This window comes from Bactrocera dorsalis, chromosome 1 (assembly GCF_023373825.1).
Source record: "Bactrocera dorsalis isolate Fly_Bdor chromosome 1, ASM2337382v1, whole genome shotgun sequence".
Classification (NCBI taxonomy): Eukaryota; Metazoa; Arthropoda; class Insecta; order Diptera; family Tephritidae; genus Bactrocera; species Bactrocera dorsalis.
The window spans coordinates 3,861,844-3,889,527 of NC_064303.1; the positions used below are offsets into that span (position 1 = coordinate 3,861,844).

The following is a 27,684-nucleotide window of genomic DNA, read 5'->3' on the forward strand; positions in this document are numbered from 1 at the left end:
GAGAACTTTAGAGTGAACTAGTGATGCCTTGATGTACATTTTAAAATGATAAAAGTTGTTCAAGTATGTTAAAGAAAACAAACATTTTTTTATAAACTTTTAAGACTCGTTTGAGAATAGGGCACAGAAGTATCTTGTAAGAATATTTGTTAACATGTTAACTCAAGATCAAATTTGACCCGGACTGGTGCAGATATAGTAAACAGCGGACAAATCAAATCCATTAATACTTGTTTTCTAGAATGAAGCAACTTTTTTTTTTGGATCTCTATATTTCATCTTCTTATACATTGGATCAATAGATAAGAAGAGAAGCTCTAAAAAACAAAGTTTTAAGTTCCAAATCAAGAACATAGTCTCAGGAAACCAAATATGGCAATACGCTGAATGAAGCGTAACTTTCGTCTCGTGTTTGACCAAAAAGTCAATTAAAATCATACTAAAATTTGACGAAGCATTCAGGTATTTTGATTCCAGTCTAGCATTGATATGATTCATACCCAAAACATTTACCAAAATGTGTTCATCTATAAGAGATGTGTCGATACATATAGAGAAGTTGAGTTCCTCCGCTATCTCCTTGATAACAACATAACGATTTTCAACCCATATTTCTTTAAAATGTTCGATGTAATTGTTAATAACAGCGGTGCATAAAGAACTCGGATTAGGTAATGACTTCACGACCTTCACTGAATGCTTTGTGCCACTATTAAAGTTGAGGCCACTGACACCGAATCTCGGTAGTAAATTTTAATACTTTCGATTCGCTTTTGGATCGTATATCTTTAAGTGATGAAATAGCAAACCTTACGAGAAAGAAATGTCAAAAGAGCGGGAAAAAATATTGAAAAACCCTATACTTATGACAGAAGAGACTCTCCAAAACATATTTGGCTGTATATCCTTGAAATCAATTTCTAATTTTTTCACTTTTAATTCACAAATTCAGAGTTTTTCAGCTTCCAGGCTGAGACCTCACACGCTTCTCTCCTTTACAAATTATTTTACAGCTACATACACATATGGTCCACCTTGAAAACACTCCCTCGCCAGCCAGATTTCAACACTCTTGACATTTCAAAAGAGAAACCATAATTTATCTACATATACACAATTGGCGGGATTTAATTTACAAAAACAAAAAAAAAAACACAACATACATATACATACATATATATTTTTTTTAAAGATATGCCAAGATCAACAAATAAGCATAAATGCGACGATTGCCGACGGACAACGGACGACACACCCAAATTGCAACATTGGAAAGATTTACAAGTGTCAAAGCAATAAGACGAAAAGCAGCACAGTTCACGCTGGGCGAAAAAAAGAACACAGCGTTCGTAATAATAACAACATAAATAAAATTAAGTGGCCGACTGCAGACAAAAGGATGAATTTAAAATACGAAATAAATAAAAGTGAAGAAGAAGTAAAAAAAAAACGATACAACTTTTGTCAGCGAGACATAATATGGATAATGAGCCGACAGACCGGACACCGCTGCTGTTGGCCGCAATGACATTGTGGCAAAACGTTGCACTCGCTGTGAAGTGGCATAGTGCACCATATAGTAGTTGATTGTGTTGCAGCTTTTACAAGTGAACCGCTGATTGACTCACTGACTTACTGACAGTTTTACTGTTGCAACCACTGACTGATTTGCAACGTGCTGAGTATTTACTGCGCGCACATGGCTACGGATTGGATCAAAATAAAAATAAATCTGACTGCTTAACTGACTCACTTGTGGCAGACTTCCGGAATAACCGAAAGTATGCTGAACTTCATAATTTATTTGATTGTATATTTTCGCAGTATGAAAGTGTGGAAGAAAGCATGTCAAGTAAATAAATACACTTGATATAGTTAACAGAAAATTAATGTATGATGAATTACAATTATTTTTGCGAACGAAACCAAAAAATTCGGAGGTTACAGGTAATCAATAAGTCAGTTATACTTTTAGAAATATGGTACGCAAGTTTAAATTTTATAATTCAGGTTGAATAAAGACATAATGTAATGATTTAAAGCAATCAAGATTTACTGATTCACCGATGACTTATGAAGAGAAAAATGTGAAAAAAATTACGAAAAAATTTGGGAACCCTAAAACCGATAGAAAATACATCTTTAAAAACTGAAAGTTTGTCGCATTTTTCCTGTAACATTCCTTGACACCACTATTTCGGTCAATGGTGCTCACTACAAAAGAATGAAAAGTGATTGTTCTTTGCCGAAAACGAAACCCCGAAACCTGCGTCCACTGCGCCAAATTCAATTATAGAGTTTTGAGTCAAGTCCATTTATCCTGTCAATGGATTCTCGTCGTGTGAGATAATAAATGATTCCGGCCGGAATTTTGAAAAATAATTCTCCTTAGGTCATATTCTACAACATCCATTAAGTGACATAATTTAATGGAACTCCAAGGAAGAACGTCTGAAAGTGGCTTATTTTGAGTTTCGAATTTTGAAAAATAATTTGAGATTTAGAAGTTCAGTTAATGTCTAATACCCAGGACGAATATCTAACTGAAGCTAGTGAATGGTTTCAAGCATAATGTAAACCAAACGGTCTGAGTTTGCTAGAGTTTCCATCAAATGAGCCGCCTTGGAATTAATGCGTTGGTAATTTTGGTTTTGCTTCAGCCTTTCATATATCTTCTATGGACTTGGTTTTACTTCGAAGAGGCGGTGGGATGATAAAGTCATGAGTCAACATCGCCACTGATATTTTTATGAGTTTATGCATAAATTTTAGCTCAAACACTGCCATTTCGATTCTGTTTTGATTCTTCATGAATCTCTAGTGCATTTTAAGCTTTAAATTTAGCATAACTTATGGGACATATCTATTGTTTAGAGGGTTACATAGGCTTATGGGTCAAAAAGTCGATCTTTTATTGTCTAATTAAATTCTACAACACCTTAGAATATTGCCCTAAATTTTTAAGCTGATCCGAGTCATGGATCCAAGTTTCAATTTTTCAAATATCGAATGAGGCAGGCCAAAAATTACCAAATCGTGGGTAAATTCAACCTTTTTTCACACGTCGCAAATATAAATTTTTTTTTTGAAAATTTGAGACAAATTTGATTTTGGAGGAGAATCCATGATTAAAAAATATCATAGCCCAATGAATACCACTTGCCAATGTGAGCAACATAAACGTTATTATTGGTTCAAAATCTTATCGTATATTATACTGTTTGCTTCGTGAAATAGAAACTTACATTTATTACGTTTACAAAGAATGTGACGGACGTTAAAATTGAACGTATTTAATAATATTAGTGATATCAAAAAACATTTTAAAAATATTTGCTGAAATTATATGGTTGTGTGTAATAAATAAAAAAACATGAAAACTATAAGATAACCATAGATAGAAGCAAACATGTGTAATTAGCGCAATCACAGAATAAACTCACCTTCAATCCTTAAATTAATAACAACAAAATAAGCACATCTTTGAAGCGTGTGGCGCCGCCGCTAATCCATAAGCTAACGTCAATAAGTATGGAGAGCTAATGAGGCATGATGAAAAAATGATGAACCCAAGATATGGTAATGATGAAAAAACTAACGAAAAGTGTGACAACATAGTTAACACCATAGAACAAATGTAAATATTTACAAATTTACATATGGAGATGTATTTATATCTTTATGTGCAATAAGTATGTAGAATACAGGTATGTAAATATTAGGGTGGGTAAAAAACGAAATTATTTTTTTTTCGCGTCATTGTCTCAAAATTTGAGAAGGCGCTTCAAACAGAAAAAAACAGAAAACTGTTAGTCGGAGGATCTCCCTTTACAATTAAGAGTTCATACTTCGCAATCCTACCAATCCAATCAACCAATTTTTCGGTATACCAAGCAAAAAAAAAAATCGTTTTTTTTTCTGACCCACCCTAATATATATAGCTATACATGTTTTTATGCGCGCGCTTAAGTGAAAAATCTCCGCGCCTAACAAGTAATCTTGTACAGGAAAGATTTTTCAATAGCACCTACTTACATGTAATTTGTGCATGTGGCAATGCGGCAACTGCGTGGGCGCCAAGCACTTCTAACTGCTCAATTCCAGCGAGCGCTTAGCATACGCTGTCGCCTGCTGCCTCTTTGTGATTTGTAATTTATAATGAAATCAATGCTAATGCACGCAATTTCCGTTTGCGCCGGAATTAGGTGTTTGCAACAATGCGCCCATTAAAGCTTACGAGCAACAAGCGGATAAAATTCAGCATTTGCCTGCTTGCTTGCTGGGTGTGTGTGTCAGTCAGTCACCTACGACTGTGGCACATGTGTAGGCGCACAAACAGCCATTTCCAATTTGAATTCACTAAATGGCATTGTGTTAGAACGCAAATGATGCGCATTTTTCACTTTTAAGTGTGCGCATGTGTGAGTGTGAGTATGCGTGTGTTGCAATGCAATCAGCTGTGGCGCGTAGAGTGATGTAAGGCTGCGTTGCTGCGCCTTGGCATAGCTGCACGCGTGGGAAAAGCGTTTACGCATAATTTATACGTGTGTGTGTGTGTGCGCGTTCGCGCAGTTAGAACGTTTTGTTTGCATGTGTATGTGCATGTGGCTGCAAGCCAAGTAACGCCTTTTCTTAATAAATTATTTAAATGTCATTTATTCGCTGTTATTTTACATGCTGCCGGCGCAAGGAAGCACAGTGTGGCACGTACAGATATATGCAATTGAATGTGTATGTGTCTTTAATGATTGGATTTGGCTCAAGTTGAAGTCGTAGCTTCAGCACTGGCGCCAAGGCAGCATAAGGCGCTGCAAATGCTGAGCATGTGAAATACGCATGTAAAGCACGCAACAAACATGCTGAAGCGCGCACAACTCCATATAAAAACATATAAACAAATGTGTTGAACACAAAAAATAAAAAAAATATAAAAAGCCATCACTAGCATACGCCAGCCATCATGCGCTGTTTAAAATGTAATAAAATACAAAAAAAGAAATCATTTACACTATCATTAAAGGCAACAAGTGACACAATTGCGTTCGCGCGTCTAGCATTAACCCTGCCTCCGCCGCGCACTTAGCACCCAATGAAGCAGCGAAACTCCGCCATACACTCCATGCTTAATAGTTGTGCCTCTTTTATGCTTTTCCACTCAATTCAATAAAAATTAAAATAACATTAGCCTGTCAAAGTCGCAGAAAACGCACAAAACAGCACGTTGTAGCAGCGCTTAGTGTGAATTGTGCGTGTTACAATGCGCGCATGCGCACATTTTGTTGCCGCCACTATGGCACATGCGTACCATTTTAATACTGTTGCAACATTTGAACAGCTTGTGGTGCCACAGCGCGAAATTATATAGTTGTTTAGGCATTGCCTTATCTGTTGTACGTGTAAATATGCCATATAATTTAAAATCTTCAGAAAAATGCTTGTCTTATAAGAAAAATAAATTAAAAAACAAACGTTATTTATAGAACTTTAAAACACCAAAACTGTAATACTTTTCACAGATACATTAGCATAAAAAAATATTGAAAGATCATTATCTTGATTTTGATTTTTCACTTTGTATGGCATCTACATACATAAGTATATGCTTTAGTGATCCGATCTAAACAATATATTCGGAGATTTAAATATTGCCTTAGACAATAACCAACAGATCGGTCAGTTTGTATAATCATGTTTTCCGATGAAACAGTTTTCCGATGTTGGATAGAAAATAATTGAGGTTTTGCGTTGCGACCTATGGTCTATTGTGGCTTTTCTCTAGCACATATGATCACAAAGGTCTACCAGTCTGAACAATTCCAGGAGCTTGCTGAACGCTACTAAGGTGATATGATCTCTGTTCACGTAGATGGAACCTAGAGCCCTGAGCCGACTTTTGTTTACAAATTGCTGGACAATCCTCTGTGGTGTAGAGCCCTTCGCAATGCATGTTTTTGGCCGTTTCTTCCTGAAAATTACCGCAGAGCGGGCTAGTTAGTCGGCTAGCAAGTGCTGCTCCTCAGCAGTAGGTCGTTTGTGAAGTCACTCCACACTTACTGCCGAGAGTAATTCTAAACTTCTTTCTAAAATTTACCTAAAGCCTTCATTTGTTGAGACGGCATGATCTTTCTTTTGCCAAAACCCTCTGCTGCCATGAGCAGCATAGTATGTTTCGCTGCCTGCTTGATCACTAGATGCAGCGATGTGAGCTCCAGCATGACTTCAAGTGCTGCAATTGGGCAAGTGCGCATTGGCCCTGAAGCACAAATGCAGGCGAATAAACGTGTGCAAAATTTTAGTCTGATGTTTCGGAATTCCCGTATGTACAGATGGACATGGCTATATCCAGATTATTATGTGGATTAAATGTATATATTCTTCCAGGAATCTCTAATGTTTTCTCCTGGGTCTGCCTGACTTCGTGGCAATAATATATTATGGATATCTTTACCAATCCCATTACGAACCGGGTGCTGATGTTAGGGCCTATCTCAGTTGACATTAACTTAATATTGTATTATTTAATAACTGGTATTCTACTTATATACCATCCGATCAAATATGACCCGGACAAGTCCATAAAATTGCGAAAAGGCAATAATAAAGATTTGAGTTTGAGTGAAAATGTGTTTTTTCTAGTCCGGGTTAAATTTGATCAGTTGGTACATCTCCAAAATAAAATATGGTTGCATAAGCCAATTTATTTTGACATATTTACTCTATTTTTAGACGTAACTCAACAATTCGTACATTCTCCAAACAATTCCACAAATCAATTGAGACGTTTAATCATGACAATAGGTCACCAGCAGACCTCGGGCCACCCATAATGACACACAAGGTAAATAGTTGCTTAAGAAACAACAAACAAGGCGCCAAATAATAGAGAGAATATTAGTAAATGACATAATTGACAGCTGTCAAATAAAATGGCAAATCATGACACTACAACAAACCAACAAAGGGAATATTACTCTGAGAGCAGAGTAGAATAATAAGCAATACAAAGTCAGGGCAAGTAACAATCGAGCAAACAAAGGAATGACAAAAAATATTCAAAGCAGCTTACAACCAACATAAAAAGAGAAAAGTGATCAACGCCAATGAGTAAACATGCTGGTGAAATGTGAAAGTGGCGCGAAGAAAACATGAATGAAACATCAGCAGCATAAAGTGAGTGGGCAAATTATGTAATTAAACGCTTATCGAAAAGCATAATGCATAACGAACTAGGCACAAGCAACTACAAATGAGTGTGTATGTGTGCTGGTGGCAATAATTTGCTATGAAATTTATGATAAATGTGACAAAACACGCATGCCACACGCAGAGCGAGCGTAAAAATTCAACGAAATAAAGGATATAGGGAGACAATGGTTAAAAGGCATGACAAACGCACAGTTAAACTGAATGACAAAGGCATCATAATTGACCGCTGTGCGGAGTGTAGGGTGCGAGAGGTAAAAAAAAAAATGTGTGGCAAGGACATATAAACAATGTAGCACAGCAGTAAAGCGAGCAAATGGCAAGGAGAAAACTGAAAGGTGCTCGCTACGTATGTTAGCTGGAAAAGCGTGTGGTAAATTGGTAATGTCATGTTTTTTTTTGGTATTATTGTGCTATTATTGCTCCAAAAAATCGCTATTTTCATATGGTCCACAATTAATGGAAAGCAAAATTGTCGACGGAAAGTAATGAAGCGCGCAGAGATAAAAAGCAAACACAGCGTTAAGTGGTGGTGAGCCAACAACCAGGACGACAGCAGGCAAGGTAATAAAAATTATGGCAAAAGGAAAAGTAAAGAAAGGCAAGAAATAGCATGAAATACAGGATTTATTACCGAGGGCAAGCGTTTTAAGGGTAGGTGACCTTTAGAGGGAAAATATTGTATAGGAGACAGTTGTTGAAAAGGATAATGAGCGCGGGTGAGCAATAAATTTCCATGTGGTGTTGGAACTACTGCAAAAAATTTGGAAAAGTACACATATTTATATGGAAAGGTGGAATTTGTTGACGGAAAACATTGAATAAAATGCATTTGTGACGCTTTTCGGTGCGGTGAGGAAGTGAAAATTAATGGTTCCATTGAAGAAATTAGTCAATGTAATTTGTGTATTTTTTTTATGTATATGAGTCAAATAATGCTTGAGCCTATATTTGATTATAATTGGTTGTTTTATGCAATAAATAATTTCTTATAAGAACTTTGTAAGTATTTTCGCAACAAGAAAGCGAGAGAAAAAGGCCAATCGGGTGTCCTTAGTAATAATGGTGCAGATAAGAGACGGCTATGTCAAAAAAAAAAAAATACTGAGAAGAAACATGTTAACTCAGTAACTAATTACTGAACATAAATGTTGTTATATGGAGGACCTTATTTTTTGATTATGAGTAGGCTTCTAGCATGAATAGCTCTTTCAAGGAGACGGGCCACGTTGATGACGTCACTTTAGCAAGGTTTTAGGTTATATCATATTTTTATTATCATAAAAATATATTCAACAGCTCTCTTATGGGTTCCCTATATCTTTAGGATCCGATGGCTATTGCCAAACTAAAACTCTGCATTTGAAAGCGAGTTTTATTATAATTATAATTGCTCATTCATTTCACCGATGTTGTTTCCCAACAAGAACTCTGTTTTACTATGTATGTATATATATATATATTATCTTTTCCTTGGGGAATGGCGTAACTCTGTAACCTAAATAGGGTTTATAAAGTTGCAGCAAAGTTTGAGGCGATCAGCATGACATGCTGAGTCCATTTCGCCATGTCCGGTTGTCTGCTCATCTATCCATCCGTCCGGTCGCCCTTCCTCCTGTCAGTATATACAAGAATAAGTCACTGGATTTTTGAGATATTGATCTGAAATTATGTACACGTCTTTTTTCTTCAAGCAGATGATCATTTTTCGGAACTTCTGATATCGAACCACTATGGCTCGTAGCTATCCTACAAACTAAAACATAGGAATGAAGGGCTTGTATGGAACACTTACTCATTTGACGAGATCTTCAAGAAATTTGGTATGGGTATAGGCAATAGTGAAATCTACGAGGGAATTATTCAGATCGGATATATAGCTTCAGTGCAACCGAAATTGTTGTTTTTCTTCTTTTTGGTTCCAAAAAGTTTTGATTATCTCATCTGCTAAGGAGAACAATAATGTCAATGACGTCATTTCAGCAAATCTTTTAGATCATATCTTCGTTTAAATCTTATAAAAGTACATCTAACAAATATCTTATGATATTACTAGTAGCTTTGGACTCCGATGCTTTTTTCTCAAACTACAACTCTGGCAAGGAAACCAAGTTTGAATCTGATAATATTTTGCTAGATCTCAATATGTTTTTCCTCTCGTAGATATTTGGGGAATAGAAAATATTCTCACGTCATTTTAAGCATAGAATCATTAGAATTAAAAATTTACTACCTTTCAACAACGAAGATAAATTCTTGGCGAGTTTGAACTAGACAAGTTTCAGACCTTAGCATAATTCATAGACATTCATCTAGATCATACATAAACTCAGTAAAAAAAACTCTTTTTTTTAACTCTACTAGCATCAAAGAAGAGTTTGAATCTTTTCTTTTGAACAAAAATCCAGGTTCACCAAAAATTTCCATAGCTTCCAACCTAAATTGCTTAGTATTTCTCTTTTTTACACTTGATCTTAGCTACGAATCACAAAGTACTTCGATCATACATAGAGCTCATAGTTTTCTTTCCCAAGAATAGCAGGTTAAATTAGATCAATCAACCACGTAAACTTTTGAAGGGTTTCAAAAATTATGTTCTTCTCTCACATTCAAAAAATTAGTTTATTGATGCCATATTATAAAACATAAACTCAAATATGGTTCCCTTAAAAATTCCACAACCAAAATCATTTCAAAATTTCTTTCGACACATATAAATAAACAGACAACCGCGACCAAATTCGGCAGACGTTCTTACCTTGCGAAAGCCATTGCGTACTTAATATGGTGCAGTACAAAAATTTCCAGCAATTGACCTACTTCCTCGGCGAACAAGGAAAGCAGTGTTTGAAAACAATTATAATTGCGCACTTCAAAACTCAAATTTGTATGGTCAAGTAGTACAGTTAGAGCTGCTTACACTTGAGGTCGCTAAAATATTTAAAAAAATCGAGAAAAAAAGAAACGCGAAGCTAACAGTAGGAGAGGCTTATGACCAATTGTATTTCAATTTGAATTTATTTATGTACACTGAGCACTTCAAAACCAAAACAAATAATTTATTCACTTTTTTGCGGCACTTGAGATTGAGATAATTTATTGATGATTATTATTTATTGCCGAAAATGTACAACCGCAGGCACTTAAGTTGATTTGTTTGCGAATTTTGCTAATTTGAATTGTTGTTTTTGCATTTCTATATATGCATGTAAGTGTGTTTGTTTATATGTATTTATTTATGTGTTCATCACTTTCAGCATTTCTACACTTGACTGCACAATTTGCCGTTGGCACTTGTTGTTGTTGGCTGCATTCTCATACCAATTACTTCAATTGAGAATGACTTCTGCTTTGCTATTTTTAAACACAATAATTAATTAAACAAATATTTGCTTGAGTAATAAATTATTTTCAGACGCGGCTCATGTGGCAAACAGAGACCACACTCTTTGGACGCGCTTTTCAAATACCGCAAAGGTCGCAACTTCTAACCTTGATCTAAGAACGTTTAATTTTCATTTATTTGTTTTTATTTTTTATCAAAATCTATTAAATATTTTTAAACGAAAAAACTCGCAACTCACGCGCGATTCGCGGAGCCTCTTATATCGATTCGCGACTTTCGTAATTTTACTATTTCGTTAATTCACAGCTCCGCCAACAACTCACACTGTCTTAGCAACACGTGCGCCACACTCAACAGTTGGTTGCCTACTGAAGCGCGTCTGGCGTCCATAACTGACGCAGCCACAGTCATTGGCGCTGCCGGCATTTGAATACAATATAGCGATTGCCTGCACCGCCTTCGCCACTGCGGAGTCACCGGCTTTCGTTTTGCCCACAATGTAGAATTCTTACGTACCCGAATATCGGTAGGTTTGTATGTACGCGCGTATTTACGTTGATCTCGTTACGTAGCGCTTGCTGGTTGTGGCGTTTTTGCCTGACTTTTTGCTTTTGATCCACTCGTTGCGATCGTTTTGTGCACCGTCTGTGTTCGACTGGTACCTTATTTGTTTGTTGTTCTTTGTGCTCTTTGCACTTCGTGCCGGCTGTCCGCTCCCCAATGTATGTGTGAGTATGTGTGTCCATTGTTTGCTTACGATCTTGAGTAATTGTTTTTGTTTGCCTTTTCGATTTCATCGCAATTCAATACTTTCTTTGCAATATTTAGTTCGTTGGATACTTTTTTTGCCTATGCAAACTGTTTTGGGTACACCCTACGATGGGTATCGATTGAAAAGTCATGAACAAAAATAAATAGTTAAAATTAAGGGGGAAAAGATTCGTACCTTATGTGAGATCCAGGGTACTTGAGGTCTCAAAGAAATTATGTACTTTTAGCTAGCATATTATTGAATTCTTAAACATTTGATATGGGTAATAGAGTTGGAGAAATTAAAATCAAGTTATTCGAAAATAGTCATAAACCCAAAAATGGTACTTAAGAAATACTCCTCAATGAAATAACGTTTTTAACAAAACAACTTCGAAAAAAAAGTAAAAAATAAAAAAAATATTTATATACATACATATGTATTCGGAAACCTTAATTATAAAAGGTCGATTTCTTTGTAAAATACTGATCCAAAAGAGTTCAGTTAAAGACAAGTAAACTCTAAAAAGAAAAATCAATCCCGAAAGAGAAAACAACTTCTTCTCATGACCGATTTGAAAAGTCAGTTACAGATATTTTCTTCTAAGTCAAACAATTTTAAGGTGATTTAGAAGTAAGGATGAGAATATGAAGGGAACTTGATGTGATGAGAATACCATTGGAACCTCATCGGCAGCTTATTAAGTTCTGACGGTATTCTCAATCTTAATTCTACTCTCACATTAACACCGAACTCTTAAGAATCCTATGAGGCTGTTATACCAAAAGTGGGTGTATGAGTGCAGAATGTCAAAAATATCTTCAATTGTTATCAGGCAGTGATCATGAATTGCTTCATCATTCCTTCTATCGTTCGGGAAGTCTTGATCAACAATTGGAGTATGATAGGGAAGGATTCATAAACAAAAAAAGTTCCTTGGATGATCTCTTACTTCAAATATATAATTCTTTAATGAATGTCTTCATCGTACATAGGGAACCTTACTTTCGACCATTGTGCGGAAGGTCTCACAGATTACTATATACGTTTAACCTGATATCTATCAAATTAGCCGCCTTCCAGCAATCTCAGAAACACCGACTATAGCGGCCCCTTGAATTAACTCTTCAAAACGATTAACCAGCAAAGTGTTTTGGAATTATTGTATTAATACCACACTTCAACTTCAGCTATGCAAAAGTGTTGTCTTTGGGAAATCTGTGGTTTTGTGGTTAGTAAGAATGAGGATTATTTCCTCTTTCTTGCTTATGTCAATACCAACGACTGCCGGAGTGCTGCACAAATGGCCCGTTAATGACTTCAGCAGGGGATCCGCGCTGATCGATTATTTTGTTTTTCTTTTACGAATTGCGGAATGTAAACAAACACCACAGGCCACATGTGCCGAACCGTGGCGCACAGTAAAGGCGCTAAAGGCCATAATGGTGGCACAATAACCCGAAAGAAATGGGAAAACAACAACAAGAATATATATTGTGTGTCGATACATGTGGGAGAACAGACGTTGAATAGATTCCACAATTGTTTGTGAATGAAAAGAAGTTGTGGATAAACGTATGTGTTGCTAGCAACATGTTGACAGCTTGCAGGTTGCGGCAGAATGTTGCGAAAAGTGTTTAAAGTGTTTAGACTGGTTCAAATGTGTTTTAAAACGAGATTTTACTGCAAATTGTTGATAGCATCAATGCGCATAATTGATAACTACGTAATTTACTATATAATTAGAATTTTCTTCTAATATTTTCCCACATAACTTTCACCGCAAACATGTGCACCACAAACTGTCAGCACTCATTTAATCTTTTAGTCAATAGAAAATTGAAACAATTTTCTTAAACAAGTCAACAAAGGATTAATTTGTGTGCCAGACAGTAAATTGCGTCTACCAGACAGTGCGATTACAAGCACACAAACATAAATATGTGAAATTTCGAACCAGAAGTATATGAGTCTTTAGCTGGGAATGTCTGTATTTGTACATATTTACTTGGGCGTGCGCCAGATGTTTGTCGCTGATCAGCAACACACTGAACCCAACTGAACCAGAAACTCATATACAGAGATGTGTACGGCCTACACGCAGTTCAATGAGTAAACAAAAATTAAATGGAATTCTCAATAAGTCATCATACTCGCGCAACGAAAACAAATACTGTATGGAAAAAAATGGAAAATAAATAAAAAATAGTTCAAAATTAAGAATTTACATTGAACATCACAACAATAGGCGAGTGAGGTGGCTCCGCGCTTGTTGAACTGATCGCTGATCGAAGCTGTCAGTTGAGTTGATGGAAGACGTTGGCGAGTTCTTTGACATTTTCGACTTGTTAAGACGATCATTGTTTGGGGAGTGCAGTTGTATTTGAGGAGTGGATGCTCAGTAATCCTTATTGCAGGCGGTTGATATATGTACATATGATTATTTCATAATTTGTGGAAAAATTATTTGGTAATGGTTGTGATATTGGTAAATTAATGTTGATTACACACATAAATACAAAAGGAAAATAGAAATAATAAATATAAGGTGATATTTTATAATCAAATACATTTTAAATCTAACTATACTGAATTTATTTGTTTTACGTAATGGTTTCATATTTTAGAAATATTTAAAAAAATGTACTGGTAATGCGATATTTGAATGATTACTGTAGTTATAAGCATTAGTATTTGATTAATCATTATTCACAAACATTTTTTACAGTAACGCTAGTTACGAACAGACAATTACAAAAATACTATATAAACGAATACTGCTAGACGTAATTATAGTAATGGTGTAATTATTGTAAGTTATGGTATAATAAAAACATAAAAATGAACTCTTAGTATACAACATTATAAAACCTGATAATGATAATGTTTGTAGTAATCTTCTAGAAAAACGAAAGTAATCATTACTATTCGTCCTGTTATAACCAAGAATTTGAAATGGAAATACTTTTCATTTCAACACAAAAAAACGCATAATTAATAAAAATGAAAAAGTAATGCTAATGCAAAAGTAATGATTACTGGCAATAGTTGTATTTCTGAGCAATGGTATTATTAAGAGGATTACTTAACTCCATATCACTACACAACTAATTGGAAGATAAATGATAAACATGGTTGTAGTAACATTCATAAGTAATGGAAGTAATCATTATAAGTACTACTACAGTATTATAGAATACACTTTTTATAAACGCAGTGACTTATCTAATAATAAAAATGAATTGATAGTTAAACACTTGCAATGCTAATGTAATGGTAACGATTACTGATGTCGGCTGTGTGTATCAATATTGGTAATATAAAAGTATTGCTTGCCTCCATATTACTTCGGCAGAAATTCGATGAGTATTGACTTAATAATTACGATAATGATGATTGTCGTGACAATACGAAAAGGTAAGTTGTCATTTCATCTTGCCATAAAACATAAATCTGCACTATTTTCCGCACGTATCACTGCAGGGTTAACAACCATTACGCATAGTCACAGCAAAAGCAACCATTTGTCATCTACGGCGACTGATCGAAATGGCTAAAGCGACATCAAAAATTAGCCGCACAAAGCTCAAGGAAGCTCAGCGCCGTCGCGCGCCAAGAAAATTCGCCAATCGTACAGAGATGAAGCGTTAAGATAAGATTACGATCGCGCGCCGAACGAGGATCACTTGCGACTTGTAACCCAGATATGTATGTTTCTACGAATTTATTTCGGTTGCAATCGCCAATTGTGGACACATAAAGCAACAATGCGCAATTGTTGAAGGCTAAGCTGGACTATGTATGGTAAAATGTCGTGGCTTGCATTTTCCATTTCCATTGAATGTTGCAGTTGCTTTTCTTTTGGTCTTTATGTTTGTTATAGTTTTCTGTATTATTTTTTATCTAATTTGCATTCATTTGGGTTATGGCGAGTCGTGATGTTTGTATGCACGTATTTTTTCTCATTGATTGCACTAAGCACTTTTTAAACTAGGTATTTATGGCGAAATCAGCATTAAGCTAAAACAAGCGCGTAAATGTGAGCTGAAAATAAGTTGAGGTGAAAAAGGTTGCAGAAAAATGTATGGACATTGAAGTAAGCGAGGGTGCAGAAAGTACAACAGCTTATAATGTACACGAAGACTGTGTAGAGTCGATTCGGCGCCGTTCGGAACAGGCTCTTGAAAAGCTCCAAGAAGTTTCGACGTTTTAGAGCCACAGTTTGTTCAGCGATGAGGCTCATTTCTGGTTCAATGTGCCATGTACAATCTGAACATATTCTATAGCTGCCACTTCATATAGAAAAATCCACGGTGGTTTGGTTGGTTTTTCGGTGGAGTCATCTGTTCATATATCTTTAAAAATGATGCCGGTGAGAACATAACCGTCAATGACGTTCGTTACCGCGCCATGATAACCGACTATTTGATTTTTAAAATTGAAGCTTGTGATCTCAGACACTACAAGACGGCGCCACTTTCCGCATATTGCATCAATCAATGGATTTAACGAGAGAACACTTCGGTGAGCAGCTCATTTCACGTTTAGGTAAAGTAAGTAAGTATGTAAAGTGTAAATTCTATGCGGAGAATCTTGCTTCGCCTCAGACCTTGAAGAAGAATCACGCGTGTGATTTGCCAGTTACCAGTCGAGATGCTCGAACAAGTCATTAAAAATTGAATTCAGCAGAGGGACCATCTTAGACGTAGCCACGACCATTAAATTGCTGTGTTTTTTTCATTAAAAAGTAGGGAACCTCGAAATGGAGATCTACTGAACTACTTGCCCAAAGTCAAGTTAATCTTGCAAACATAGAAGTTCTGAAAATTGTCCAATAGGCATTCGTGCGGTAAGGATATAAATCTATTCGGACGCAAATAGTGAAAATTAAGTGAAAGGAGAGCGGGTGGCAATATTCAGCCACGGTTCCCAGTTCGGCAGTCATACTTTCAGAGAATATGGAGACAAGGAGCTGTAACTGGCATTATCCGCCGCAATAAATATGTGGTAGGCTTAAGTGTTGATTTATGATGGTCTTTATGTTCAATGTTATAACATTTTTAAGTACTATAAGTCCAAGTAAGATCGTTGTTAGCAATGACTTTTTTTTTTAATTTTTAAATGAAAATGTTTTATTTAAGAAATTCGAATAATAAGTAATAGAGTCCATTTCAATTATCTATATAATTTTGTCAGGCTGTTATCTGTTCTACCATGATAATATAGGCTTTGGTTTGAAGAAAATAAAAGTTTATATTATTTGAACGAAGTTGATGAGTATTTTTTAGATTAAAATTATTATCTGGATTCGCTCTCGGTTTTATTGTATACTGTATTGTATAAAAAAATGTGTTATATATAAATATATATGTATGTATTTATATGTTCGAGCGTTTTGTGTTATTTTTTCAGCATTTCTTCCAAAATTATATTATGTTACGAGCAACTAGTGTCTGAAAAAGTTTGTTTATTTCATTACAAGCGTAAACGCAATCTAATTTAGAACGCATCGCCTCGGTATAGTAATTAATAGCACGTAGCATGTGGAAAGTGCAGTACACGTAAACTTGGAAAACCAAACGTAAATGTTTATGGACTACATCTAACCCACCCACCAACCAGAAATGAGAACCGAAAGACGCCAAGGAATAATTATTTTTATAGCAGTTTTAAGTTCAAAGATGAAGTTCTGTTTTGTTTATACGAGAAACGAAAAAAAGAAAGAAACTAAAAAAGCGATTAAAAATGCGAGGAACTATGTAGTTACTAATGCCATAGGAAAATGGCAGAGAACATACATAAACATAAATAACATTGCAAGCTCTCTAGCGAAGATGATGTTTTACAGCAGCATTTTTACAAATTTTGTAATAACTGAAGTCATTACAGGGATTTTTAGTATTATAAATAAAATTTGTTTATGAGCTTTTGCTTGTATGAATGTGTGGTGGTGTAGTATATAACTTACAAAAAGTTCTAGAAATACTTTTTTTTGGGAAATTTAGAATTTTATACTAATATTTGGGTGAAATTGATTTTGCTTCCAACATGGTTTCTAGCAAACATTAAACAAGATTTAGTTTTGAGTTGAAAATTTTATCGAAGTTATTTATGTTGATAAGTATGCATGTTCAATGCTATTAGAATAATTTATATGATACAACTCTATTTGTCAGAGCTTCTCTTTTAGTGTAAACCTTCGATATTCTCATAACTGAAATTTGTTCGTAAGGAAATCAACAACAAATGCTTGATAGCTATTCAATATATTGGCAACATATACACTTTCAAACACGCTATTAATTGGTGCTTGTGCTTTCATATTCCTACAAATGCATACAAGCCACGTTTCCTTGATTCCAAAGCAAACGCTAGCTAACTTTTATGCACACTCATGCAAGGAATTACCAAAAATTTCGTATGTTCCTTTTATATACCTATGTGTTCCTATACACATGTATGAAGGTTTGTTGGCATATACTCGTATATACCAATATTTCTATTCACATTCGCACTTTGCATATGAAACATGTCACAGTTACACTTCTGTAACAGCGCTGCACAAATCAAATTAAGAGCAACAATTTCAATATTCATGAAATTTCGGGAAACCTCTTTGACAAGGCGCAGATGTAGCTAAATGCAATTTAATACCAATTCATGGAGTGCTTATGTCAAAGGCAGCGCGTTGCTGGAGTGCAAGATTTTTTGCAAAGAAAATTGCTCAAAATTTGAATAAGAACATTTTAAGCTTTGATAGAGTGATTAAAATATAAACGAAAATGTTTTAAATGAAATTTGGTACGGATTTCCGAAAAATATTTTTAGTGAAAGCACATGAAAGCTTGAACTATTTTCAAAATGTGAAAGCTCTTACAAAAGCTTATACAAGGCAAAAATAGTAATCAACATGGGCAATATTAAATTATATTTGCTACCGATTTTCAAAATAAATTTTAACTTAAAGCACACGAAAGCTTAAGTTATTCAATATTATAAGTGAAAGCTCTCAAATATATTTTATAACATTAGAACGTTATTCAAAATAGAGCGTATAAAATGATGTTGGTTAAAAATTTTCAAAACATACTTTCAACAGAAACACGCGAAAGCTTAAGTTAGTAAATTTGTGAAAGTTCACACAAAAACTTTAACAATATCCGTAAGTTAACTAAGGTAGGGAAAATAAAATTGTATAGGTTACTCGTTTTCAAAAAAAAATTTTATTAGAAACCCTCGCAAGCTTAAGTTGTTAAATAAGGAAAATTCACCATAAAAGCTTTAATAAGATAAAATAGGCTAAGTTACGTAAATAATGTATGCTAAAAATGTTCAAAGCACACGGAAGCTTAATTTGTTAAATATGTGAAAGCTTGCGCCAAAGCTTTAATAATATGTCTTTCATTAAAAACGATATATGCTACAAGTTTTCAAAATGCTTTTTTACTAGAAACACTTAAATGCTTAAGTTATTGAATGAGTGAAAGCTCCCACGAAAACTTTAACTAGCTCCGAATAGTATGGTGATGTTAACTACAAATTTCAAAACACATTTTTATTAAATGAAGCTTTCGAGTTCGAGCTATTAAATATGTGAAAGCCCGGGGGAAAACTTTCACAATAGGCGAATAAACTTTAAAATAAGGTGAATGTTTGCTACAAATTTTCAAATACGTTTTTACTAGAAACACATGAAGGCTTAAATCACTCAGTGAGCTCCCGCAAAAACTTTGAAAAGTTCAAAACTAGCAATGAAACAAGTTATATTTTTTTACTCGGATTCTAATGTCGTTAAATCTCAAATGTGGTAAAATCCAAAATCTGTAGGTGAAATTGTTTCTCAAGGCGGTAGATTAACATATACGCGAGGAACAATTTTGGAATGTTTTTGGGTGCTTAGAAAATATTTTTTTTAAGTAAAACTCATCACTGATTTTCGCAGAAACTTTATTATTCTCTGATTCATATTCATAGCTTTAGTCTTAAAATAGTGGATATTTATACGATAAGATAAATTTTTGTATTAAATGTTTAAAAACTCATATTTCCAATTTAAAGGGTTATATTTTCAACACCAGGAGCTTTTCTATTATCACAAATCAGTTTATAAATTGCTTACATTAGCTACAGTGCACTCCAGCGCGCCAACGAAAAGGCAAGCAACAAGCCAGTCAACTCAACTCAATTGAATTGAGTGAACTCATACTTCGCGCGCATTGAGCATAATTTCCAGCGCGGCGCACTGAAGAGTAATCACCTTTGTAATGTCGCGTAATTTATGCAAATCGAGCGACTCCCCCAGGAAGGGCGCTGTGTGAACCACAGGACTGCTTATTTGAATTGCATTCGGCGACAGTTCAACGTTAAATTATGGGGCACGACGTCTGAAGACGTTGGACTTGATTTAGTGATAGATATTAGGGTGGTGTGATAAAAAGGGAAAATGCATCACTTAAATACAACATTTTCATAGTACTTTTATAAGTGTGCGTGAGCAGTTGTAGTGTTGCGCTCGCATTACGGCGAGTTAGCGCAATTGATTGTCGCAAAAGATGCAAGAGTTCGACTCCGCGACTACCGCGACCTCAACCATTTTGGCGACATTGCAGTCTGGGTCGTTGCACAGCAGTTGCCGTTATGCAGAAAATGTCTACAAATGAGCTACGATTTACAATTGCTTGGCTACGCAAAATGGCACCAAGCATAGCGTCCCTAAGTGGGTGAGTGAGGGAACCTCAACAGGCACGGCTTGCATAAGTAGGGACCACAAAGTGAATATGTGTGTATATATGTCTCGTTGAGTTTTTAATGACCAAAGTCAAGTTGAAGTTTCACTTGCGCGCAGGTTAATTTAGAATTTATTGGTGCTAAAATCGTACGCCGCACAGCTGGTGTGCTGTGTGCTCGGCTGGGCGTGTGTAAGCGAGCGCGTGAGTCAAGGGATTGTGCCGTTTATGAGAAAAGTTTACAGCAGAATTTATAGGTGTGAAAATTAATTGTAGGCATCGTGCCAAGCCGATTAGGGGATTTAAAGTTTGCACGTCCATGGCACGGGAATACAGCGGTAGGAGTGTGGTTTATGTGACTTGTAGAAAAATATTTACAAAATACGTGTGTGAAAGCAAAATTGTAGTAGAATTTATATATTTTCATTGAAAGCTAGAAAATTGTTGTGGGAAATGCAAAAATGCTTTGAAGCTGGCGGAAAGTAGTATTGGGCGTACATTTGCTACTAAGCTGACCATTATTTTGAATGCAGTTTGCGGCAAAGTAGCAATTGCAAAAGTTGTCGTATTTCATGGCTGCAGGTAAATCATGGGGCGAACAGGTTTCTTTCCGAAATTTTTGTACTATGCACTAAAATCGACGCTTTATACTATATCACATCACATGACTGAAAATCATTTCACTCTTAATTATTTTTTCTCACGGTTCAGTTAGAAAACAATATTTTCCAAAATTTATTACTTAAATCACTTGAAATATGTTCATATGATATAAAGTTTTGTACTTAAACATTTTGCAAGATTATAAAGATAAAAGAAATTACTTCTTAATTAACTTCAATTTTATATATGTATGAAATAATATGATGTTAAATCACATGTTATCTTATTTCATATGACATACTTGACCCATCATATGATATAAAATCAAGGGTTAGCAAAATTATTTAAATAAAATGGATTTTTCATAAACTCATAATACTTCAATATCGGAAATCATATGATGTTTAATCACATGATGTCTCATCACATAGTATTTTATAGTCTCAGTAGATGATATTTTATATTTAAAAATATGTCACTATAAGAATTAGTAAATTTATGAATATATGAGGGATTATTAATAAATTATAGGACTTTCATATCTGAAATCATATATCACGTTGTATTATCATTTGATATTTTATACATCCAGTTAATGATATTTTATACTAATTTTTATTTATATAATAAATCAAATCACGTGTGTCTAATCATATGATATAAAATTAGGTCACCACAAGAATTTGCAAAATTACGAATATAAAAATTAATAATTCATATAATTTATGAAATTATATGATGTTAAGTCACGTGATGTGTCCTGATGAGATGATGTTTTATTCTCTTAATCACTTATATATTAAGATTATGCGCATATACATATATGTAAATGCAAGTCATATTATAAACATTTTCGTTGTTCCAAATCAAACTTCTTCATTATCAAATTCTTATGGCTGCCTCCTTGCAGTGGATTCTCTTAAAGGGGATTAAAAACGAGTTACATTGTCCTCTTGCGTTCTTGTGCTAGACCTACATACTTCGCGTAAGCTTGGCGTACGTTTATCTCGTTTATCACTTGTGCGAATTCGAGTTCTTAGATCTAGAGCACAGCGCCACCATAATATTTTAGCCAGAATCCAGACAGGCTCAATGCGCTTTGTGGATTTCTGAAAGTCTTTAAATCAACACTTAGGAGCATTAAAGTAGCATAATGGACTGGCGATCTCAGTTACTCAATTGGCATCCTTTGGGTTTTTGTCATAGGATCGACTTTTTAACCTGACCTTAACGTAACCCTCATCGCTCAGGGTTCCGTGGTCTCACATCTAACTGTTATATCATACGATTGTCTATCTCTGAAATGACGTGCTTTTGGTAAAATAAAGTACTTAGAAAGATGACAATTTCAATGAAGGTGATATTCAAAGTAACTCCAGCAAATATCTTCAAATATTGCTAAGAAATTTGCAGTAGCTATTTCGCTAAGTAAAAGAAAGCTAGTTATAAAAAAACTCGAAATTACCGCCAATCGAATTTAAAGTCTTTCGTGTCAAAAACGCATGCGCAGCATAAAATTAGCTGTCGCTCAGTAAAAATTAACTCGCCTAACTCAATTTTAGCAACATGTCACACACGTACACTGTCACGCCCACTCAACGCAGACCGAGACACATTTACAATTGAGTGGCCTACGTGCAGAATAAATGTTGTGCTTTGAGCTGCAAGAAGCTGCGACAGCGAAGAAGAATACATAAAGTGAGCGCAGTGTAGCTGCTGCTTAACTAATTTGCCAAATTTCAAGTTGGCACTTTTTTATTTTTTACTTTTACATTTCTTTCTATTTCCTTTTTCATTTTTTGCGAATGCATGATTTTTCAGTACACATACCCGCACATATTTCTAGTAAGCATTTTTTTGCTTTCCACTCATGTCACGTTCGTTTTTCAAATTTTCTCTTCACTTTTATTATACGACATGCCGCACTTTCTGGGCGTTGCATTGTATTCGCACACATAGCGCGCTTTTAGGCGCCGCAGAGCTCCCGCTGGTAGCTCGCCAGCAGTTTGCAAGTGTTGCGAGTTGGCATGCGGCGTTTCTCATTGCTTATGCAAAGCGTCAACTCGACAAAAGTTGAAATAAATTTTTATTTCATAGACTTGCTGCAGACGCAGTGCAGTGTGGCGTACTGCTGCGGCGCGGGGTGGATATGAGGTGATCGCTTTTAGTTTATTTTTTGTTATAGTTTTCATTTGTATGTGTAACTCATAATGCGATTTTGCATTTCGACAATGAACTTGAGCTCAATTTGGGTGTAAATGTGGTTGCGCTTTTTCAGTTGGCTCGAGAATTTGAAATTTTCAAATGAATAACCCTTTCATTTATTTTCACTTATGAATTTCAAAAAATTATTTTGGGTATATTTGCATGTGATATTTTCTTTAATCTTAATTTTTTTCTCTCCTAGAACTGATATTTCTACTGGTGCGAGTCTCATAGAGTTTAAATACCTGTATTCGGGAAAATTACTCAGAGCTATCAATATTAAATTTAAAAAAAAATTTAAAATTTTCTTTCACTTAAATTTCCTTCAACCCAACCAATTTAAAGCTCATTACTTCATGGTCAATGTTGGCAAACTTTTCCACTCACTGCGCACTTAGCTCTATCACTATCTTTCTTACTCACTTGACAGCCAACGTCACTCAAACTAACGGCTAAAACATTTAAATAAATTCAATACAATAATAATAAAACTTTTAAATCAAATACGGGCGAATACTTGCACCTTGAGCCACCTCACCAAGAAGAACTACAGAAGCTGCTTACTCTAACTCTTTCAAATTGCACTACCGTTAGTTTTTTTCTCTCCAGCAACCTTTTCCTCTTGAGTGCTCAGCACAGCTAATGCAAACACGGCAAGTTTTTAATAAAGTTTTAAAACAAAACTTGAACAGAAGTTGACAAAAAGCGCAAAAGAAAAAGGAAAAACAAAAAGAAACAGTCAGCGCAAAGTATGCACGCGAGGGAAAGCGGAAAATAGGAAATAAAACAAATTTTGTATGCGCCGCAGCCAACACTTTTTCTAATGAGTGGTTTCAGCAAATGCACGCCAAGTGGAACAAAGCAAAGCGAAGTTGAACTGAGTTGAGTGGAGTGAAGCGCAAAAAACGGTACCTCCCCGCGCACCGTCGGTTGCATGTAGTGAAAAATCAGCGAAATGTAAAAGTGCTCAAAGTCAAGTCTGCCAGCCAGCCAGCCGTTCGTGTAAATTTTTCCAGTTTTCAGCCAGCTTTTTTCAATCGCTGTGCCACTACTGGGCTGCTGGCCTGTTACGCGCTAGCATTTTTCCTTGCGCTATTCAAATGTTGATTTAAGCAAAAGTTTGCGTCGTATGCGCAGTACGTTAGGGACGCGTTGTGTGCATGTGTGCGCGTTTTATTTTATTTATATTTGCATTTTGCGCTACAGCGAAGTGGTAACTAAGCAAAGCTAGAAAAGTTGTAAGAGGATTTTGATTCATTTTACGTGTCTTTGAACTTCAATAGGCAAATGGGCGACAGATACGCTGCCTAGTGAACCACTACGTGACAGGTGTGTGCTGAGTTATATATTAGAGACCAAGAGCGTTGTGGACAGTTGGTTGGTAGGTAAAATGTTTGATTTCAGAGCTAGAGCTTTTAGTTTTGGATGAGGATTATATATTCTTCTTAAAACACTATATATGATTGAATGTCGTATCACAATGATGCCGACATGACTTGAATTAAATCCCTGGTTTCAAACCCGTATATGATGCAATAAAATTCTAAGGAACCACTCCAATTTCACGACATTATATATAACAATACATCACATTGCGTGATATCAGATCACCTTACAAAAAAATGTTGCATAATGAAAAAACTACGAATGATGGCAGGTCAATTATTATATATTACAGAATTTCTATTAAGATCATATGATTACACATCACATACTCATATGATTACACATCTCGTGCTCATATGATTAAATATCACACGATGTTCCATTAAGATTACATGCTTATACGCACATGGTATTCCATTATGATCATATGATTATCTATCACATGCTGCCAGATCACTTCAGTTTAGAATAACTTTTTACAGAAAGTCGCATAACTTTTCATCATGTGATCATGACACAAATCCTATCCTATTTTACTTTCAGCTACGAATCCTGTAAAATAAATGACATTTAGTAACATATGATTATACATCACATTTGATGTGTATATCACATGATTCTGCTAAATTCGTAATAACTTTCTTAGAAAGTCATATGACTCAAAATTAAGGCAACGAGCTATCAAATGTGTACTCAAGCCTCTTCTTCTGATTAAAACTTAAATTAGATAATTTCAGGTCACTTGACTCTAAATCACATAATCACACACCTCTCTGAACCAATTCAATATCTGACCAGGACTCGAGCCTATAATCGCGTTCTAAGATTGCAAGCAAGCATGAAACCAGATGTCATATGATGTTCCATCACATAAAGTAATGTCGTTTCGAAATTTTGATAGGGCATGAGGTATCTCAGTTTTATATGCAAATTCACAAAAGTTACTAGAAAAAATCATATGACTTCAAATAATACCATTTGTTATGACATGACCTAATTTTATCGAATTTGTACTGTATCTTGCTAATTCGAGTCATGGCAATTGAATTGTATCATATGACATCATGTCATACCATATAATGACATTTTCTAAATCATATGACTTTCTTCATAAATCAAATGTGGTCAAATTACCCACAATTCAACAATTCTCATATCGTATTAAATATTTCTCATGAATTTTGCCTTAATTCATTTTATTTAACTGTCAAACAGACAGCTCTTTAAGCTTATAAAAATTTAATTCGGACGTTGCATTTATTCTTTCCCCTTATTTAATACATTTATTTATTTTAGTTTCTACTTTAATTTAATTTTTTCGTTTGTAAGTTTCTACCTTCATTCATTCATTTGCTGGGAAACAGTTTGTCATTAATACGATTTCCCTCAACTGCGCTGCTGACACTCTTCCAACCGCGTCACCGAAGGATATGTGGCATCACCAGTCAAGCTGGTTGTCGTGGCTTTTCAACACGTCGCATTGCGTTACAGCGCCAAGCTAGACATGGAAAAAGACAAATCCACATGCGTGGACATGTGTGTGTTTCAACGTGAATGATGGCAGTAAATGGAGTTAGTGTTTGCGTGAATTTGTATGTGTGCGTGAAGAATAAAGTCAAGTGCGGAATATGTCTGCCGCCGAAAATTGGCAGGGAAATATACCCTACATGCATATAGAGTGGATTTTTCAAGAGTATACTGAAATAGGTATTTTTGTATTTGATAAGCCAAAATTTTGTAAACTTTTGAGGTAAAACAGAATTTTTAGTAAATAAAGGTATTTTTTTAGGTATACTTTTAGGCGCTAAAGCAAATTTTTGAAAATTATTGAGAAAAACAGTAAATTTTTGTCAATTTCATACAAAAAAAATATATAACGATACTTTTTTGCTCCACGTATACTTTTAGGCGCTAAACCAATTTTTTTTTATATTTTTGAGGAAAAGAGAGCTTTCAGCAAATTTATGTGAATTATAAAAAATGTATCTCGGTACTTTTTGAATTAAAATTATAGTCTGTCAAACCTTTCTTGGGTATACGACAACAGTCAACGATTTTTGCTCACTGTACCGCAAACTAGTGCTTCTGCAACAAAACGCTGTTTAACGGTGGTTGAAAAATATGGGGAAAATGAAATATTTTCACGTTTTGTGCCGCGACTTTTGTATGTGCGAAAAACAATTAACGAGTTTTCTATTACGCGGCAGTTGCTTTTATTTTAAGAACGCTTCACACATACATTGAGACATATGCGGAAACATTTATGTGTGTGCATGTGTGCGCGGTGATATCAGCATTTGCCATGGATGAGTCAGACGAGTGTAATGTGTTTGTTGTTGGAGGTGTGACAAGCACTCTTGAGGGAAAAGTGCACTTCCACACACGAGTTTACCTGCTCATTTTGCGGTCGTGGCTGTTAAAGTTTTAGACATTTGCGCTTAAAGCCTTAAGGTGTGCTATGCGCTTATGCCAGCTTTATTTGTGTGTCTTTTTTAAATGTTTTTACACTCAGATTACTCTGAAAACTTTGCTGTATAATTAGGAAGTTAGCGGAATAGTGGCCTTTGCTGTATGCAATTAATTATTAAATTATGATTTTATAACTTTAAGAAGTAATTGAGTGATTGTATGCCACGTTGCTAGTTGAGGAATTGATATAGATATTTGATAACTGCTATTTTTCATTGATCGATTCATTGATAAATGATGGCGGAAAGTATTAAAAAAATTTATTTCTATATGCTCTCTGGAAAGCAATACTTTTTTCATATAAGTATGTATTTGCTCTGAAGAAAAACTCCCTCGCAGCAAGTATGTTATTTTCGGAAATAATTTTAGCTTTAAAAAAATGGTAATCATAAACTTTAAATATTTTTCATAAAAAATAATTTACATATCTATATTTCAACTTACCATTTGTTGCTGATTTTTCGGCTTTTTCACCAAATCGGGCACTTTAAACGACGTCACCGCTTCAATGACTTCCGCGAGTAGCAAACCATCGCGACAGTCTGCTGACAAATCGGTGACTTTCTTTTTGGATTTGGCACGCTCGAGATAATAGTTGGCCCAGTCGGTGTAAATCTGGAAAAAGGAAAGTAAATATAAGTCTTTTAAGTTGAATGAGAGAATTTAAGAAATTTCATATAATAGAGTGAGTGTAAAATCTTCAGTAATATTTTTACTGTTTCAAATACACTCTTAAATTCATTTTACGAAGAGTACACCATCATAGTATTTGGCAAACATTGTAAATTATCGCAAATGGCTAGAAGAAAATGTGGACCCCAACATCACCATTTCCTCTAAGGCAGACATCAAAAACTAGAACCACACAGAGCGTCTGCAAGCTTGCTGAACAGCTCTGGTCCAATGAGCTTATAACGAAGCTCACAGAGAGGAAACGTTTTGGTCATGCATGGCAAGTCAGTATAAATCTTATACTGAAACACTTTTCAATCAAG

General features: G+C 35.1%; 1 protein-coding gene and 1 long non-coding RNA gene across 9 annotated transcripts in view; one reads left to right on the plus strand and one right to left on the minus strand.

Moving 5' to 3' along the window:
- The window catches only part of LOC105232477 (protein sickie), a 396,183-nt gene that overhangs the window by 252,577 nt on the left and 115,922 nt on the right, over nt 1-27,684 (minus strand). For all 8 annotated transcript variants that reach the window (XM_049446863.1, XM_049446861.1, XM_049446862.1 and 5 more), the window contains one exon: nt 27,134-27,304. In XM_049446863.1, the coding sequence (XP_049302820.1) occupies nt 27,134-27,304 (171 nt within the window). The remainder of the gene's footprint in view (nt 1-27,133; nt 27,305-27,684) is intronic.
- LOC125775851 (uncharacterized) overlaps nt 1-27,684 on the plus strand; it is an 86,260-nt gene that overhangs the window by 19,959 nt on the left and 38,617 nt on the right. The window lies entirely within an intron of this gene.